At 45.5% G+C, this 20,230-nt stretch overlaps 1 protein-coding gene across 1 annotated transcript; it reads left to right on the top strand.

Annotated features, from left to right (window-relative positions):
- Positions 1–1,465: 1,465 nt before the first annotated feature.
- On the top strand, positions 1,466–19,661 carry PSME3 (proteasome activator subunit 3). Its single transcript, XM_028705035.2, has 11 exons — positions 1,466–1,695; positions 8,100–8,132; positions 8,430–8,492; positions 9,204–9,308; positions 9,978–10,026; positions 12,408–12,520; positions 14,622–14,690; positions 15,710–15,777; positions 15,917–15,971; positions 16,937–17,023; positions 18,146–19,661. The coding sequence occupies exons 1-11, from the start codon at positions 1,654–1,656 to the stop codon at positions 18,224–18,226; spliced, it is 765 nt and encodes a 254-aa protein (XP_028560868.1). The 5' UTR covers positions 1,466–1,653; the 3' UTR covers positions 18,227–19,661.
- Positions 19,662–20,230: the final 569 nt, after the last annotated feature.

The raw sequence follows: 20,230 nt of genomic DNA, 5'->3' as shown, positions 1-20,230 counted from the left end.
GAATGCAAGCTGTGGTTACATTTAGCAACCAGGGTAGCTGATGACATATCAATACAAAACGCTGCGGTGGAAATTACGGTAACCACCCACACTTTTTGCCGGTGGCCGTTTGGGTTTCCTAACCAGGCCAGTACAAGTGCACAGGAGAACATGTGCAGAGGGCGACCGAGATGATAAAGGGTCTGGAAACCCAGCCTTAGGAGGAACAATTGAAGGAGCTGGGTATGTTTATCCTCAATAAGAGGAGACTGAGAGGAGATGGGATAGCCCTCTCCAAATATCTCAAGGGCTGTCCCACGGAGGATGGAGCAAGCTTGTTTTCTCCTCCTTTGGAGGGCAGGATTCGAACCCAGGGCTTCAAGCTCCAAGAAAGGAGATTCCAACTAAACATCAGGAAGAACTTTCTGGCAGTTAGAGCAGTTAAAACAGTGGAAGACTCCCACATGAGGTGGTGGACTCTCTTTCATTGGAGGTTTTTAAGCAGAGGTTAGACGGCCATCTGTCATGGATGCTTTAGCTGAATTCCTGCATTGGGGGGCTGGACTAGATGTCCCTCGGGTCCCTTCCAACTCTGCATTTCTAGGATTCTAAGATGCCTAAAAATCAAGTGGGTGTATTTAAAAAATAAATAAATTCATTACAGGAACCAGGCAGAGGGCCTTCTTGGTAGTGGTGCCCGCCCTGTGGAACACCCTCCCATCAGATGTCAAGGAAATAATCCGACTTTTAGAAGACATCTGAAGGCAGCCCTGTTTAGGGAAGTTTTTAATGTTTGAAGTTTTATTCTGTTTTTAATGTTCTGTTGAAAACTGCACAGAGTGGCTGGAGAAACCCAGCCAGGTGGGCGGGGTATAAATAAAAGATTATCATCATCATCATTATTATCATTATTAACATTATTATAAAAATAAATAATTTAGCATGTTGTAGTGGAGGGAGCAGTGACGGCCCTCCATCAGGCGACAGATGCCAAAGCAGGCTAGGGAGTGCTCTCCTGGTTCCAACTACTCATGTTCAGCGGTGCTATTGGAGCAGGACTTCTGGGGCAGAAATCCAGGGTCCCCAAAGGACCATCCAAATATTATTATAATTATATTTTAACATTTTAATATATTATTATTATTATTATTATTATTATTATTATCATCTGATATATTATTATTATTATTATTATTATTATTATTATTATTATTATTATTATTATTTACTGATATAGTACTATATTATTATTATTATTATTATTATTATTATTATTATTACAGTATTAGCTTTTAATCACGCCGGAACCATTTATCGCGGGATCAGTTTCCCCGCGCGCTCATTCCCGTTTCTTCGTAACTCCTCTCAGGCTCCGCCCACGCCGCCCGGAAGCTGCTTGTCCAGCTCGTGCGTCAGTTGCCCCGGATGAGGCGGGAGAGCGGAAGACAAAAGACACGAGCGGCGTGCGGGCGTGGGGGGGGGGGCGAATCACGTGGGAAGCTGGAGGCGCGCGCGGCGGTTGGCTAAGCGGCGTCGGCGAGGCGTTATGCCGTCATTTCCGGCCGCGGCCAAGAAGCCGGTGGTGGTTTGCTCGGGTGGCGGCGGCGGCGGCGCGTTCGCGGAACGAAAACGAGACGGACCCGGCTAGAGGGATAGCGGTTCCCCCGCCCTGCCATGGCCTCCCTGCTCAAGGTGGATCCGGAAGTTAAGATCAAGGTACTGAGGGAAGCGGGGCCTCTGAGGGGCGGGAAGGAGGCGAGAGGGGCAAAGTTGCTTCGCGGGGCGGGCGTGCCCCGGAGCATGTGCAGAGCGCCGGCCTCCGGAAGGAGGCGGGAGGGTTTTTCCCCGGGGCGCTTCAGCCGCGGCTCCTCCCCGCTGACGGAGCGAGCGGGCCGGTTGCCATGGAGGGCTGAGGCCCTGCTGGCCCAGCGCCCTTGGGGGGGGGCCTCTGCCCCGGGCCCGTCACCCCCCGCACCCCGCTTAGCCAAGACCCAACGGGCCTGGCTCACCACCTTGCCATTTAAAGAGGGAGGCGGTAGGAACCCTTAGCCGCCTGCCTTAAGATTTCCGGGTTGTATCCCTGCCTCTTGAGAAGTTGGCATGATCACACGGAGTCTTCTTGCAAGGGACCCCGGGGGGGGCGCAGGGGGCGCTGTGGGTTAAACCACAGAGCCTAGGACTTGCCGATCAGAAGGTCGGTGGTTCGAATCCCTGCGACGGGGTAAGCTCCCATTGCTCGGTCCCTGCTCCTGCCAATCTAGCAGTTCGAAAGCACGTCAAAGTGCAAGTAGATAAATAGGTACCACTCCGGCGGGAAGGTAAACAGCGTTTCCGTGCGCTGCTCTGGTTCGCCAGAAGCGGCTTAGTCCTGCTGGCCACATGACCCGGAAGCTGTAAAAGCTGTAAGCCGGCTTCCTCGGCCAATAAAGCGAGATGAGTGCCGCAACCCCAGAGTCGGTCACGACTGGACCTAACGGTCAGGGGTCCCTTTACCTTTAAGGGACCTGGGGTGGTTATCTAGGCCAGCCCCCCTGAAATGCAGGGATATTTCGCCCAACGTGGCCCTCGAACCCACGACCTTGGGATTAAGAGTGGCTGGGGAAACCCAGACAGATGGACGGGTATAAATAAATTATTACTACTTGTTGGGTCTCTGGACTGTAATAAAGGTTGATGGTGATATCAAATTATTATTACAGTGGTACCTCAGGTTAAGAAATTAATTCGATCCAGAGGTTCGTTCTTAACCTGAAACTGTTCTTAACCTGAAGCACCACTTTAGCTAATGGGCCTCCCGCTGCCACCGCACCAACAGAGCACAATTTCTGTTCTCATCCTGAAGCAAAGTTCTTAACCTGAGGTACTACTTCTGGGTTAGCGGAGTCTGTAACCTGAAGCGTATGTAACCCAAGGTACCACTGTATTATTATCAGAGTCGTGTTCTACCGATGGTGCATCTTTTCTCCCCAAGCTGCTGATCATTTGAACTACACTGCCTCTGGCCACAGGGGATGCGCTCTGCTTGACTCTGACAGGCCAAGCGCATCTGCCGTTGCTGCATCCTGCAATGGTGGCTTCTTTAGGCTGCTTGGATATTATTGGTTTTTACCTGCCTTGCAGAGGGTGGGTTTATTCAAATCAAAGTGATTTGAGGCAAAAGTCCCCATTTAAGTCAAACCTCCAAGTTTATAGTAGCTCCTATATTTCCCAAACAAGCAGTGCATTCTGACCGATAAAGCACACCTGTTTGCATCTAAATTTATTATACCGTCCAGGAACGTGATATAAACCGCAGATCATGCACCCAGTGTGACTTTTGCACTGGCTAGATTTTATCAGCCTAGAAGAGTAATTGCCAAATTACTCTTGCCAAATTAAGGATTTCTGTGTGAAGTTAAGGAATGATAAGCAAGGCTATGTTTTGGAAGCTCAGTACTGTACTCAGAACTGTGAGTTGGCATGTAGCAGCTGGTCAGAATAGATAGAAATTAGATGGCCATGCCACTTGACAGCATGCTTATTCAACATTTGAACAATAATATATACAAGTATATATACAGTGCATGACCTATTGTGCAATATTTATAATGTTTGACTTAAGAGGTGACATAGTGTTCCTCAGGATTCATTTTTCATGTATAATAATAGAAAATCAGGCTTTAGCTCAGATCAGTTTGATAGAGCGTACTAGATCCAGTTTCATGGGGTTTTTTTAATGGTTATGTTCCACTTAGGATTTCATTTGAACCCCAGCTATTTTTAACAGTTTTTTTAAAGAAAATGTTTTTTTAAAAAAAATTTAAGAGCCATTTCTTGTCCTAAATCGAGAGCCTATCAATTTTCTCTATTTTCTTCTCTTTTACCCAGCCTTAAAGTTAAGTTTCAGACTGGTAGCATGTAGGAAATAGTGCAGGCTCCGTTGCATTTTATAAATGTATTACTATTCACCTGTCAATTTTCTGTTGCGGTAATGGGCTTTTTTGCACAAACTTTCTTGTAGTTTAAAGTGCAGACTTTCTTATAATCAGTCTGGATAGAAGTCTTGCGTGGTCCATTTTTGCTTCTTTGTGTTTGGGAGAGCTTCCCATTTTAAAAATTAGTTTGCCCATTCACCTATTTTTAGGTAGCTGTTAAATTGTCTACTACTTGTTTTATTTAATGCATTTATACCTTGGTCTTCAGCTGACAATAAATCTTCCAGAGTAACTTGCAAAGATCAGGGGGGGAAACAGGCCTTGCCTGCAGGCTTTCAACTTAAACACAACACAAGATTGGGAGGGGTGAAGGTAAAAAAGCAAACTCATGCACTAGTTCTTAATTATAAAGCTCAACAGCTTTTAATTCAGCAGGTCATGGAGCCGGATCTAAACATAATGGAGAAACTGCTGCTTCCTCCCCCTCTGGCATCAGTGGTGGCAGTTGGTAGTTACAGCAGGATGGTGCTGAGGCAAAGCTGCGGCCCAGCATAATTTTTTGGGGGGGAGGGGTATCAAGAGTGCTGCCCCCTCTTCTTCTGGTGGCCTCAAGGATGGCAGCTGGATATTGAAAACAGTGCTTTCCAGGAAGAGGGCACCTGTACTCAGGTGCATATTTGAGGTGTGTCTGTTTTGCTTTCTGATCCTGCAAGTGATCATCATGCTCTGATCTCCTACATTGGATTGAAGTAAAAAGCCATCCATGTGAGGGGGCAGGGATGGGAACTCTGTCTTTCCCTGGACCCTCTTGAGTCCCTTTGCCGCCGCCCCGCCCCCCCCCAACTCCGGTACACTCTTAATATTTGAAATCAAGATAGTGTTGTGTATTGTTTTTTAAAAGCAGGAGATGAAACAGAAGGAAATGGAGAAGCAAAACTGTTTCTCCCCTAGTCTTCACTTGATCTCTGTTATCACTAACAGATCATGGGCAAAAAAGAGTGTGGAAGAGTAGGAACATCTCTGGTAGACCCTATATTCTTGCACAAAAGTAGTAGAGGGTTTGGGGGGGGGTTTCTGCTCGCCGCCACTACCATCCCAGCCTACCTGAGCCAAGGGTGGCACACTTCGCTCTGCTGCCAGGGAATATTTGCATCAGCAGAGGAAAGTATGGTTGTCACATCCCTTGAGCTGTTTCAGAGGAAGGAGCCTCAAATCATTTTCCTAAAGAGGATGAAGAGTGACAAGTATGAGGGGAAGAGTTGTCCTGTTTAGGTGGACTCCTGAGAGGTCATTAGTAGGAGGGTTTTAGAATTGTGAGGAGGGAGAAAGGGGGAGCAACTCTTGCCCCATTTATCTCCTTCTAGCAAATAATCTATCAGTTTCACAGATTTTAAAAATTTCTCTTAATCATGAAAACCCAAATACAGTGGTACCTTGGGTTACATATGCTTCAAGTTACATACGCTTCAGGTTACAGATTCCACTAACCCAGAAATATTACCTCAGGTTAAGAACTTTGCTTCAGGATGAGAACAGAAATCGTGCTACGGCGGCAGCAGGAGGCCCCATTAGCTAAAGTGGTGCTTCAGGTTAAGAACAGTTTCAGGTTAAGAACGAACCTCTGGAACGAATTAAGTACTTAACCCGAGGTACCATTGTACAAAGATCTTCAACTACAGAACGGTAAAACATTAAAGCAATTGTGAAACTAGCAAGAGTCAGCAGTAAAATCTTTACACCCAGTACAGTGTTAAAACAGGTCAGATGCCTAACTTGCCCCAAAGCCGCCTTGAGTAAAAACACGTTCTTAACTTTTCCACTGAAAGTCACGTGACAGGGAACAGTGAGTGCCGCAAAATTGGTGGCTCCAAGTAACCCTGAGAGCCAGGGCTGCTTTCTGTCTAAGTAACAGGCCATGTGGAAATATGATGCAAGCCTTGCTATGCAAATATATGACTTTGCAACCCACATGTAGGAGGCAAAGTATTGATTCTCATGATGCATTATGTGCTCTTCTTAGTAAAAGGGATTTATATTCTTTGGAGAAAAAAACAGAACTGTGCTACAGCCTTGAGGCTGAATCTATCCATTCCCGATAACATCCGGTGGGCAGAGGGACCACTTCTACTTTGAGGCAGTGGTGGTAGTTGTTTTTAATGCATATTTGGTGTGCCGTAGGTGATCCAGGGAAAGCATGTGTGTGGAGGAAAAATAATGTTGACTGCCCCATATGCTAGCATAAAAAAGTAGGGTAGACTGCTATAATTTGGAGGCTGTTTTGAAGGGAACATAGGAGATGGCCCACCTCATCTACTGTAACTTCTTATACTGACACATCAGCAGATCTAATGGTTGATCAGAGGTAGGACTGAGCATTGTCTGGTTTTCAACATCATGATATATCACCAACTAAACATCACAATACAGTGATACCTCAGTTCTCAAACGTCTCCGTTGATGAACATTTCAGAACTCGGAATGCCTAAAACCCAGAAGTAAATGCTTCCATTTTCGAAAACGCCTCGGAAGCATAGCTGTCAACTTTTCCCTTTTCTTGCAAGGAATCCTATTCGGAATAAGGGAATTTCCCTTTAAAAAAAGGGGAAAGTTGACAGCTGTGCTTGGAAGTTGAACGGCTTTCACTGTGTGTTTCTCAATTTTCTCAATGAAATTTGCAGGCCGCCCTTTGCGCCTCGGTTTTCGAATGTTTCGGAACTCGAACCGTCTTCCGGAACAGATTATGTTCAAGAACCGAGGTACCGCTGCCTACCAATATATCACGATGTCTGAAATAAGGATGGAACAATGTACAGTGGTACCTCAGGATGCGAACGGGATCCGTTCCAGAGCCCCATTCGCATCCTGAACATAACGTAAGATGCGACAGCACATGTGCGCGGTCGCGTTTCACCGCTTCCGTGTGACGTCATTTTGACCGCATGCGCGAGCGGCGAAACCCGGAAGTAACGCACAACCCGAATGCGGTCAACCTGAAGCGTATTTATCCCATGGTAATGGCTGTATGGTAATGTCCTGGCAACTGCCACTACTTAGGGTTGCAGAACTGACCCATTTTTACTTGCTTTTAACATATCGTTACACCTGTACAGAGCAACAGGGGTGGCAAGAAACATGAGAGAAGAAAACCTCACAGTTTTCCCCACGTCACAATTTTTTACATAGCTCACAGACCAATCGTGATATATCGCAGTGTCAAATGTTAAGAAACCATTACCGCAATGTGGGCTTCAAACCGATTATGGACGATTTATCGGCATCAGAGGGTATAGAAGAGAGCTCCAGTACTGGCATAGCTTAATGGAGCCATCTTTGCAAGAATTAGCTATGTCAGTTGTTCAGTTTTCCGGCTACATGAGACAATCCATTTGCTGCAGGCTTAGACTTCCATACTGCTGATCCCCAGGCATGAGACATATTTTGTAGGCACTGCGTATGTACAACTCAGATAAAAACAAGGAAGGATGGAGAAGGCAGGTGATTTTAGCCACTGGCTGGAGATGGCAAGGCTGCGTTCTCTTGTGGGTAGTCTTGTGGGGACTGCATGCCAGGCAGGGCGTGCTGAAAGTGGGGAAGACTGAAGGCATAGGCATGTCCCGTTCAAACAAATCCAAGCACACCATCTAGCTGCGACAAGGACCAGTGATCTGACTTAGTATGGCCAGCTTCATCTGTTTATATGCACATGGGCCAAAAACACCCACTGTGGGAACTTGTCGCTCTGGCCTTATGCAGTGACTGTTGGCAGCAATACTGCGCTGAGTTTGAAAAAGGAGCTAAACAATGGGTTGGTGCAGGATAGGAAAAGAGATTGTGGAATCTCTAGTGGCAGCACCAAACTTCTAGATGGCCAGGGAGTAAAGATTTTTCCAACCTCGTAATCCCCAGAATCAGCGGGCTCTGTAAAAAACTTGGAACACGGCTAAATAATTTCAGAAAAATGCTTTCAGGTTGTACATAACTTTTTGTGCCCTGGGTTGTTGATTCTAAGCAAATTGTGGACCCCTGAGGCCCTGCATTGCAGGGGTTTGGACTAGATGACCCTCGGACATCATTTCCAGCTCTACAGTTCTTTGATTCTATGAGAATATTGTGCTACTGTACAGAACGCAGCTCTGTGTATGCTTGGGTCGCTCTGTTTTACCTAGTTTGGACTCTGTTCTAAACTGCTTCTCTTCTCTCCTGCAGGTAGACTCTTTCAGGGAGCGGATCACAGGTGAAGTAAGTGTCGCAATTTCTTCCCGCCGCCTGCCCTTAATGCTTAAGGGTCTGGGTGTTTCTGTTGCTGGAACATCTTGCTGGGGACCCTTCGATGACGCCTAAGAGAACTTCAGCTAGTCAGTTAGAGAGCTTGTCTGTAGCTCTGTTCTGGCCCCTGCAGTATCCAAGGCTCTTGGGTTTTGCCTTTGGAAGTGGTTCATACAGAGGGTTAATTTGGGGCTAATTTCTGATCTGCCCATTTGCAGATAATCTCAGTATTAATTGATGCATCACAGCTGGCTTCTCTTTGTCCTTTAGGCTGAGGACCTGGTGGCAAGTTTTTTCCCAAAGAAGCTTTTAGAACTCGATGCGTTCCTTAAGGTAAGAGTTGCAAGCCCAGTGCCTCTCACCTGGTTTTTCTTCTCCAGTGAGTGGCTCTTGACTATTTGTTGTCGTTTAGTCGTGTCCGACTCTTCGTGACCCCATGGACCAGAGCACGCCAGGCACCTCTGTCCTCCACTACCTCCCGCAGTTTGGTCAAACTCATGCTGGTAGCTTTGAGAACACTGTCCAACCATCTCGTCCTCTGTTGTCCTCTTCTCCGTGTGCCCTCCATCTTTCCCAACATCAGTGTCTTCTCCAGGGAGTCTTCTCTTCTCATGAGGTGGCCAAAGTACTGGAGCCTCAGCTTCACGATCTGTCCTTCCAGTGAGCACTCAGGGCTGATTTCCTTAAGAATGGATGCGTTTGATCTTCTTGCAGTCCATGGGACTCTCAAGAGTCTTCTCCAGCACCATAATTCAAAAGCATCAATTCTTCGGCGATCAGCCTTCTTTATGGTCCAGCTCTCACTTCCATACATCACTACTGGGAAAACCATGGCTTTAACTATACAGACCTTTGTTGGCAAGGTGCTCTTGACTATAGCAGACTGAATTATTATTGTTATTGTTGTTATTATTATAATATACCGCCCTATACCGGGGGGGGTGTCTCAGGATGGGTTTGGTGTTGGATTCAAGTTTGGTTGGTTCTGTTTGGGAATGTGTTAAGCAATTTAACATTATGCTTTTGGCTATTCTCCTTTCCTAGGATCCCATTCTGAACATTCACGATCTCACCCAAATCCACTCAGATATGAACCTTCCTGTTCCAGACCCAATCCTGCTCACAAACAGTCATGATGGACTGGATGGGGTAAGGCGGTTCACTTTACCTGCGTTTAATATTTGAGATGTTGATCAAAACTGCATAATGCTCACATTTACTGAGAGGGTCTGGAGAGAGAGAAAGCTGCCTGGGAGCTAGAAGCAAAAGCAGATAGTTGCTTGTGTCAGGACCCATGTCTTCCTCTCCATATACTGTGTATGCAGAATAGACTTTCCTGCCCTTATGGCATGAGTTAACCTTCTACAGAAGAAGCAAAGAAAGCCATGCACCTGACAAATTTCTCGAAAGTTGAAGTTTTATTTATAAATCATTGGAATTTCAGACAACGTAGGGACTTGTGTTTCATTTTCTCTTGTTTGACTGAGATGGCAAGTCAGGAGCATGATTCTTATACGTTCAATTAAACCCTTATTTAATTAGTTAAGGATGCAAATGGTATATACTTACACCAAATACACCTATTATTTTCTCTTCCTCTTTGCCTTCTTTGGGTCCTTTCTTTTTCCATATCCTCCATTTGTAATTTCCTCTACCTATTTCTCTTTTCCTACTTTTTTAGTTATTTGGATAAACACGCTTCTCTAGATTTTACTTTGTATATGATTTGATACAATACAATTTTTCCCCTGTAAATAATTTTGTACATATTTGCTTGCTTTCTGTAAAAAAATAATAATGTCCTCTTTGTTTCTTCAGCCCAATATGAAGAAGAGAAAGCTGGAAGACTGTGATGAGACCTTCCAGGGTGAGTTCCTAAACCTCTGCTGCTAAATTCATGGCATCTGATTGCTGTCAATGCTGGTTTGGGAGCTTGTGTTTGTCTTACGAAACTTGTCCGATTGAGTGAATACTGTGAGCATATGGGGTTGGGAAAATCCAGAAACCTTAAACTTTTATATTGGTGCCAAGGAATTGAAGTATTAATTCGTTGATGTAATTGTGGCCTGCACCTTGACCATAAATTTGTCCCTGATGCAGCTGCTCAGTACACAATAGACTTCTAGGAATTTGAAATGATCCCTTGAAATACTCCAGCTTTTTGCAACTTTACTGCCGGATGGCTGGATCCTTATGTGGTTTCAATATTTCAGTGGTACCTTTGCTTCTCAAAATTAATCCGTTCCGGACATCCATTCCAAAACCAAAGCGTTCCAAAACCGAGGAACACTTTCCCATAGAAAGTAATGCAAAACTCATTAATCGTTTCCCGACTTTTAAAAACAACCCCTAAAACAGCAATTTAACATGAATTTTACTATCTAATGAAACAATTGATCCATAAAATGAAAGCAGTAATCAATGTACTGTACTATAAAATAAATAAGACAGTATTGTAGATGATAAAAATTAAAATTATTATTTTTTCTTACCTGCACTGATGATAGTCATTGTTTTTATCCCTTTCTGCAGTCACACAATCAATCAATCAATCAATCAATCAATCAGTAGCTGAACTGGGTTCCACACAGTCACAAAAACAAATTAACCAAAAAAGCCACAAAAACACAAAATAAATAGCAAAAACAAAAGTGCCAGACTTAATTTGTTTGACTTCTGAAATGTTCGCAATCCCAGGCGCAGCTTCTGATTGGTGCAGGTGCCCCAGAAACAATAGCTGACATCAGACATTCAGCTTCTGAAAAACGTTCAAAAACCGGAACACTTACTTCCAGGTTTTCGGTATTTGAGAACCAAGGCGTTTGAGAACCAAGGTACCACTGTACTGCCAAGATGTTGTGCATAGTGTTCCCAGACCTCCTGTATGGTTGAAATTCATTTGCAGTTAATTGGGAAAACCACAGTCGCATTATTTGTGGCCTGGCTTACGCTGTCAGTCTTCTAATTCACAACATGAAGTTTCAAAGAACAGAAACAGACGTAGGAATCCCAGGTTTGAGAGCCCAAAGCCACTATTTTTGAAATTAACTAAAAAAAAGAGTGCCCCCCCCCCCAAATAAATCACTGGAATTCAATTCCTATGTCATTAAAAGGTCAAAATCAATAATATCTATGCACCAGCTAATTTTAATAGCTTTGCGGAAGAGGACATTTGAGCAGGTGCAACTTTTCAGATCCTGCGGTGCTGTGATGATAAATTCCGCCTGCTGAAATTCCCTACTGCACAACTTTTTAAAGATATATGGTTGTTACCTCCTATATTAATGTGTTGTTGGTGGTGTGTTTGTTCTTTTGAAATCATTTTTATTTGATTTTACAAATATAAATTTATAACATTCCAAACGCATATCCATATATAGAGATTACTCTGAATCTCAAGAATTCCCCCCCCCCATCCCCTCCATGGGTCCTATTGTCAACATTAACAACTGCATATTATTCCATATTCTATATTTTAAATCAATCCATATTATCCATAGTATTTGCTACATTACAAGTGGGTTTCAAATCCTGCCAATGTTTCCATCTGCTTGCAGTGGTCTCTTAGATAAATTATAATTTTCCCCCATTCTTTTTTAAAGTTTTTGTCCTGAGTTAATGTGTTTGGTTCCTGAGTTAATGTGTTTAAAACACTTACTTAATAATAATAATAATTTTTATTTATACCCCGCCCTCCCCAGCCAAGGCCGGGCTCAGGGCGACTAACAAGCAGTAATAAAAACAAGCTGAATGAATACAACTTAAAAACAAGATTAAAATACAACATTAAAATATTAAAATATTAAAATGCAGCCTCATCACAGGAGGAGAAAGGAAAAAGAAAGGGGGGGAGGGAATCAAATTGGCTCCAAGCCAAAGGCTAGGTGGAAAAATTCTGTCTTACAGGCCCTGCGGAAAGAAATCAGATCCTGCAGGGCCCTGGTCTCATGAGGCAGAGCGTTCCACCAGGCCGGAGCCAGTGTTGAAAAGGCCCTGGCTCTGGTTGAGGCTAATCTAACTTCCTTAGGGCCCGGGACCTCTAGGGTGTTGCTATTTATGGACCTTAGAAGTAGGAATAGACTGATCCAGAGTGGGTAAACACTCTGCCTGCATAAAACCCTACGGGTATCCTCTACCACCGTGCTTATGGCCCTTCCTGACCTGCTGAGTGGCAAGCACATGCATGCGCGCCCATGCTCACACTCCTCCTCCATGGAATAAGTGGCAAATTTTTTCTCGTGGCACCAGGTACCAAAGTCTTTGTCATGCCTAATGGGATGCTGAAGAGCAACCAGCAGCTGGTGGACATCATTGAGAAGGTGAAACCCGAGATCCGGCTGCTCATTGAGAAATGCAACACGGTGAGTGCTGGGCTGCCTTTTCCTTCCTCTTTGGGCTCCGACGCTTTTCAGATCCGTTTCCTGTAGTGGTGCTCCGAAGAGCAGGGATAAAATCAGTGCTATTAGTTATTTATTTGTTTTTTGAAAAGTTTTTATTATTAAAACAATTTAACATTAATACGCACATATTGCGAATATACAAACATACATTTCATACAGCCCTTAAAAATGTTTATTAGAATAAACAAGTTCTGTTTGAAATACTGAAATACTAAATAAGATGGATAACAGTGTGTAATAGAAAAAGAAGCATGAAATTAGGTTAAAGGTATGTGAAAGGAAGTAATAGAAGTGGAAAGAAATTGCAATTGAGTAGATTGGAAGTCTAAGACAAAGGTGGGGTGAGGGGTGGTGGATGGTGATGGGGAAAGGAATTATCTGTGGGATTGAGTGTAGGTATGTTTGAACATTTTTAAGGAATGTATGAAATCTATGCTTGTATATTCGCAATATGTGTGTATTAAGGTTGAATTATTTTAATAATAAAAACTTTTCTAAAAAACCCAAAAACTAAAAGCACTGAACAGCAGGGATAAAATCAAATGTGCTCTCTTCCGGTTAGCTCCTCAGAGAGAACGAGGTGGCTAATCGTGCGTATCAACAAGGGTGTGGGGTCGCAGATCTGGCCTCTGCTGGCATGTTACTGTGGCAAGTCTTGTATGACGTTTGCTTAGTCTTGCTGAGGTGCCTAGACTTCAGATGACAAACTGGTGCCTTGTGTGACTGAATCCTTCTCTAATTCCCCCCAGTGTGGTGTAGTGGTTAAGAGCGGTGGACTCATAATCTGGTGAACTGGGTTCGCTTCCCCGCTCCTCCACATGCAGCTGCTGGGGGACCTTGGGCCAGTCACACTTCTTTGAAGTCTCTCAGCCCCACTCACCTCACAGAGTGTTTGTTGTGGGGGAGGAAGGGAAAGGAGAATGTTAGCCGCTTTGAGACTCCTTAAGGGGAGTGAAAGGCGGGATAACAAGTCCATATTCTTCTTCTTCATACCAGCATTTATTTTTATTTTATGATTTAAAAGCATTTCATAGACCACTTTTTTCTTTCTTTAAAAAAAACCTAAATAGTATTCAAAAACACTGTAAAAACAGTGAACAGCATTGTAACAAATGAAAAGCAGAAATACCAGGGTAAGATCTTATGGATCAAGGAAAGACCATGCAGAAAGATATATCTTTGCGTGGCCTGGATAGCTCAGTTGGTTAGAGATTGGGGCTGATAACGCGAAGGTTGCAGGTTCGATCCTCATATGGCACAGCCTTGCTGGGGGTTGGACTAGATGATCCGTAGGGTCCCTTCCAACTCTACTGTTTTATGATTCTAAGACGTCTGAATCAATTCAGAGACCATGCTTTACATATGATAATAGGAAGTGCATTCCACTGTGCAGTGGAAATGGCAGAAAATGCCCTTTTTGAGGTTGCTGTCCTGAGATAGTCTGCAGAATGTGATGCCACTTCAAATTTTCCCCTAGAGCTAAGTGATCTTACAGGTCTATACAGGGGCAGGCGGTCTTTCTGGTAACCCGGTCCTAAGTTGTTTAGCGGTTCTATATGTTGGTAACAAGATTTTGGACGTGGTCTGGTAGCCAACTGTGCAGTTTCATCAGCCCAGGTGTAATATGTACACATTGAGGTGTTCCACTCAGCAACTTAGCCACAGCCTTCTTGGCCATGGAAATCTTGCATACTGGGGAGAAAGTTAGCTTAGAACTCTCTCTGTCTCTGTGATCCGTTGGTTTTCTGTGCATGGGAATGTTACGTTTGTATGGAGGAGCGTTCAGTCATGTGACAACACTCCCTTCTGTGGTCTGAAGAGGTGCCCCTAGGTTTGGGTTTATCATCTCAGTGAAAACTGGGCCAGTGTTGGCTTTGAATGCAGGAGACTAGATTTCAAATCCTTGTTTGGTTTTGGAGTTTTAATTGTTCTGCAGCAAGTCTCTCTGTCTCAGCCTGAACTGCCTGGCTCAGATGCTGCACATAGAACAGTCTGCCAGCTGTTTTCAAAGTATACAGCAAAGCGGTGGCACCTATTTAATATGACATATTCTGCCCTGCAGGTCAAAATGTGGGTGCAGCTGCTGATTCCCAGGATAGAGGACGGCAACAACTTTGGCGTTTCTATTCAGGTAGGTCAGCAGTTGGGGGGGCGGGAGCAGAATCCTGAGGAACTGTCCCTTTCTGGGGTGGCGAGCACAATCAGAATTTCAGGAACCAAAATGCTTTTTCTGAGCAGGAGCAGTCACCATTAGGGAAAAGCGGTCGGAAAAAGGCAATATACAGTATTTTTCGCTCTATAAGACACACCTAGTTTTTGGAGGAGGAAAACAAGAAAAAAAATATTCTGAATCTCAGAAGCCAGAACAGCAAGAGGGATCGCTGCGCAGTGAAAGCAGCAATCCCTCTTGCTGTTCTGGCTTCTGGGATAGCTGCGCAGCCTGCATTCACTCCATAAGACGCACACACATTTCCCCTTACTTTTTAGGAGGGAAAAAGTGAGTCTTATAGAGCAAAAAATACGGTATATTTGGACTGCCTCTGGATCAAGCCACTTTTCTTCCTTAAGTTCTCAGCATCCTTAACCTAGCTCAAGGTTGTCACCTGAACTAGCCATACATTTAGCAGTCACAGTCAGCCCATCTTTTGAAAAATAAGACCATGGGTAGGCAACCTAAGGCCTGAGGGCCGGATCTGGCCCAATCGCCTTCTAAATCCAGCCCGTGGACAGTCCAGGAATCAGCATGTTTTTACATGAGTAGAATGTGTCCTTTTATTTAAAATGCATCCATGGGTTATTTGTGGGGCATAGGAATTCGTTCATTTTTTTTTCTTTTCAAAATATAGTCCGGCCCCCCACAAGGTCTGAGGGACAGTGCTGGGAAAGTTTGCTGACCCCTGAACTAGACAATTTTGGTTACTGTAACCTTGGTTTAAGGAGCCGTTTGGCACCTAGCTTATGTATCTGAGTTTCTAACATTTTTGGCCAAGGCTGATTGGGTGGCTCTTTCTGCCTTGCTGGGGCTCAGGCCTCCAGTCCATGGCAGAGACTCATCGGCATGACCTGTTAAGATACTGGTTGGCTACGTCCAGGTATAAGTGCATCTGAAAATTCCCTCAAATGTTTCTTTGTTGGCTCTTTCCTTTGCAGGAAGAGACTGTGGCGGAGCTCCGAACTGTGGAGAGTGAAGCAGCTTCATATTTGGACCAGATCTCTAGGTGGGTGCCTTTTCACGGCTTGGTGCAGAGTGCCTTCAGAGTCTGGCTTTTGTTGCAGAGGGGTCTGTCCCTCTGTAGTGTAAGCTATTTGGGCACCCCCTTGCCAACCGTTGAACCACCTCTCTCGCTTCCCTTTCAGATACTACATCACACGGGCAAAGCTGGTTTCTAAAATAGCTAAATATCCCCATGTGGTAAGTGCAGGTATTAAGGTGACAGCTGAGTTTCGCCTTACGAACTTTTAATAATAGCATTAGAGAAGTGGCTAAAAGGCTTCCTGACTGAACCCTTGGGGAATATTGTTGTCATGAGGGTCTGCCTCGAATTAAATAATAATAATAATAATAATAATAATAATAATAATAATAATAATAAATTTTATTTATATCCCGCCCTCCCCAGCCGAAGCCGGGCTCAGGGCGGCTAACAACAATCAAATAATCCAACATTCTAAAAACATTTCATTATAAAAATTAATTAAAATCAAATTAATGGCAACCGTTAAGCAAAATTCTGTGCAGGTTGCCAGAGGAGGGAGTCAGGCTGCGCCCTGACCAAAGGCCTGGTGGAACAACTCTGTCTTGCAGGCCCTGCGGAAAGATGTCAGGTCCCGCAGGGCCCTAGTCTCTTGTGACAGAGCGTTCCACCAGATTGGAGCCGCAGCCGAGAAAGCCCTGGCTCTAGTTGAGGCCAGCCTAACCTCTCTGAGGCCTGGGGCCTTCAGGTTGTTTTTATTTGCAGACCGTAGGTTCCTCTGTGGGGCATACCAGGAGAGGCGGTCCCGTAGGTACGAGGGTCCTAGGCCGTATAGGGCTTTAAAGGTTAAAACCAGCACCTTAAACCTGATCCTGTACTCCACCGGGAGCCAGTGCAGCTGGTATAGTACCGGATGAATGTGATCTCGCAGCGAAGACCCTGGAGCACATCGGTCTCGGCTTCTGTTTCTGTGGGTTTTGCATAGGCCTGTTGTCTCTTCCGAACAGTTCTTGATTGTCAACATCCTTTTGGGTTGGGGTTGGAGTCTAGGTATACTGATGGTAGTGACTGAGAAGACCCCCAGACAATGGCCGCTTTGCAGGTGACTCTCGGCTGGGAGATGGAATGAGGCAGCAAGTCCACTTAGTGCAAAGCAATTCTGGCTAAATAACTGTCTCTGTAGGAGGATTACCGTCGCACGGTGACTGAGATGGATGAGAAGGAATACATCAGCCTGCGGCTCATCATTTCGGAGCTCAGAAATCAATATGTAAGTCCAGTCTTGAAGGCGATTCATAACACCTCCTTGTGCACAAGCCCTATTAAGGTGCTTGAGGGGGCAGGGGCCCGTAACAGTTGAGCCAGTTTTGCAGAGGGCTGGTCTCTCAACCAGTTATTAATTGCCGAGACCTCTTAGGGTAGATGGGACGCGGGTGGCGCTGTGGGTTAAAGCACAGAGCCTAGGACTTGCCGATCAGAAGGTCGGCGGTTCGAATCCCCACGACGGGGTGAGCTCCTGTTGCTCGGTCCCTGCTCCTGACAACCTAGCAGTTCGAAAGCACATCAAAGTGCAAGTAGATAAATACCGTATTTTTCACTGTATAGGATGCACCCGACCATAGGACGCACCTAGTTTTTAGAGGAGGAAAACAAGAAAAAAATATTATGAATCAAATGTTGTATAAACTACTGTATTTAATAAACAACCGGTATATCAGAATCATATTACAACCATGTAAAGTGAACAGCAGTCAACAATGGCATTAAGAACCATCATCACTGTCATTAACAAATGAAGAGAGACTTTAAGGTTTGAGTGCTCTTTTAGTCTTCTGTGAACCCCAAGAACTCATCACTGCTAGAGTCAGAATTTATGAAGCTCAGTTGCTCACAATCACTGACATGACTTTCTTCGCTATCTTCATGTAAAGTACCATCTTCGTTTCCATCCAAAGCATTGCTAATGCCACATTTTTTCCTCTCGGACCTCTTCCTCCCCTCTCTCAGCGAACAGCCTGACTGCTGCTCGCAAACATTCCCTTTACTTGAATTACAGTCAAGAAACAGCTGAGCAGAGCCTCTCTGTCTTTAAAGAGCCGCACTGAGTGAGCGTGTCTGCAGCTCTTGCTGGCTTTTCTTGTTTTCCTCCTCTAAAAACTAGGTGCGTCTTATGGTTGGGTGCATCTTATAGAGCGAAAAATACGGTATTTGCCAAGGCCTCTTGGGGTAGATGGGCCCCTTCTTCCTGGAGTATGTGGTGTGGCATCACTTGTCTAGGCAATAGCGAGCTCTGCCTTTTTTGCCTGGAGGGGTGTGTGTGCAAAAAATTTGTTTGCAAGCCGGATCCTCCCTGAGCCAGGAAGAAACCAACTCCTGTCTCCTCTCCCGCTAGGTGACTCTCCACGACATGATCCTAAAGAACATTGAGAAGATCAAGCGACCCCGGAGCAGCAACGCCGAGACCCTCTACTGAGCTGTCGACAATCTGAACTCGTGAACTGTTCAGTAGGCTCAAGGCAGCCCTTTTGCCTCAGTTTATGTGACTATCAAGATGGGGAATCTGGCTGGAAACAGTCCTCACCACACTTTTAGTTAAAAAAAAAAAAATCTTAAGAAACTCTCCTAGCTCTTTCTGGTTGGTTTTTATTTGGGTCTCGGGATTTGCCCCCCACCCACCCCCATCTCTTGACACCCGAAAGGTATGGGGCAGAGCTTCTCTTCCTGCGTGGGTGGGTGGGAACAGGATAGCGGCCAATCTGCTCCAGGCAACCATCCCTGTGCCAGCAGTCCTGAATGACCCTGTTCTGTAGCAGCCGGGAGGAACCCTTCCCTTCTAGGTAGCGTATCTTTGAACTGGTCGAGAGCAGCGTCAAGTTCTGCTGGGCCAGTTCAGTCTTCCCATTGGAAAATGCATTTGGGGGAATCGAGTGCCCTTTTCATCTCACATGGCTGTCCATGCCCACTGTGCAATCATGCAGATTCTGATGCCACTGTGTTGAGTTTTCCCTTCCTGCCCCCCCCCTCCCCCCGTTGATTCGTCGTTCTGAATCTACAGTAATCTATTCCGGATTACGTACTGCACTTAAGCAGCTCTCCTCTCGATACAGCACTCCTTTTGCCTGGCAAGTAAACCCAGTGGAACCCTTGAGTGCAGTGGGCGTTCTCTGGATGTCGGGCTGGGGCAGCGCTGCATAGACAGTTAGCCCTGCAGAATCGGCTTGCCTAATACTGGCACGGCCAAGCGAGTGCTGAAGGACCAGAGACTTTCCCCGTCTTCGTTCTTCTTCTCTCCCACCCGGATATAACAAGCCTAGCGGTTGTTTCTGGAGGGTCCCTTTCTGACCTTCAAGAAACCCCAGGAAAGCGTGTCTAGGTTTTGGCCCTTTGCTGCGTGAACGAATCCCATTAGGATTCTTTGGTTTTGCTCTTTTCTAGTCTTCAAGCGAGCAGGTAGGGGGCACCATCTAATAGGAGTGCTTCAGTTTCCCCTGAGATCTACTCTTAGTCTTTATATTCCTCTTGTGCCGTAGTATTGTGAGTGGTGTTAGATATGTAAAAACAGTGGCAGCGTGAATGCCGTTTATCGGCCCCTCTCCCTTCCCTTGGTTGCTGTTTTTATTTTTAAAGAAATCTCTGCCAGCCTCCTAAGAGCACAGGAAGCTCACCTTCCCTGTGCCCTTTGCAGATGCCTTTGTTATTTGTCATTTGTAGCTGGGCAAACCTTAGTCTTCCCTGGAGGGCAGACTCTTGCGACAGCCGCCGTTGTAGCTGCGTCCCGAGAGTAGTCCTCTGCTGCGTTTCTTTGTATCGGCTGCTTTGTTGGATTGTTCATATTTCCTTGCCACATTGAACGTATGTACAACTTTTACTATGTTGACAAATTAAAAGTAATAGGTACTTTGAATTCATCCGTGTGTACGAGCAACCGGGGTCACTGCGCAATGCTCAGTTGGTCTTGCGCCCCATCTGGCCTCCGCCTGTTTGGACTCTGTTCGGTAGCAGCAATCTGTCATGATGTTGAGTTGAAATTGAATATTCACTCTCACGTTCTCCACTAGAAATATGGGATATTGGTGGGCTAAGGAGCCCTAAGGGGCATTGGTTAAGGCCCCAGCTTCTGCTCCTGTCAGTATTAATACTTAGTACTACATCACCACGGGACACGGGTGGTGCTGTGGGTAAAAGCCTCAGTGCCTAGGGCTTGCCGATCGAAAGGTCGGCGGTTCGAATCCCCGCGGCGGGGTGCGCTCCCGTTGCTCGGTCCCAGGGCCTGCCAACCTAGCAGTTCGAAAGCACCCCCGGGTGCAAGTAGATAAATAGGGACCGCTTACTAGCGGGAAGGTAAACGGCGTTTCCGTGTGCGGCTCTGGCTTGCCAGAGCAGCTTTGTCACGCTGGCCACGTGACCCGGAAGTGTCTCCGGACAGCGCTGGCCCCCGGCCTCTTGAGTGAGATGGGCGCACAACCCTAGAGTCTGT

The sequence above is a fragment of the Podarcis muralis genome, chromosome 13, assembly GCF_964188315.1.
Source record: "Podarcis muralis chromosome 13, rPodMur119.hap1.1, whole genome shotgun sequence".
In the NCBI taxonomy this organism is placed as follows: domain Eukaryota; kingdom Metazoa; phylum Chordata; class Lepidosauria; order Squamata; family Lacertidae; genus Podarcis; species Podarcis muralis.
Note: the sequence above shows the minus strand (reverse complement) of the source record. Positions and strands in the feature narration are given on the sequence as shown.

Coding starts and splice junctions, on each gene's coding strand:
- PSME3 (XM_028705035.2), top strand. CDS start 1,654: ATGGCCTCCCTGCTCAAGGTGGATCCGGAAGTTAAGATCAAG. Junction 8,493..9,203: donor AACTCGATGCGTTCCTTAAG/GTAAGAGTTGCA, acceptor CTCCTTTCCTAG/GATCCCATTCTGAACATTCA. Junction 14,691..15,709: donor ACTTTGGCGTTTCTATTCAG/GTAGGTCAGCAG, acceptor TTTCCTTTGCAG/GAAGAGACTGTGGCGGAGCT.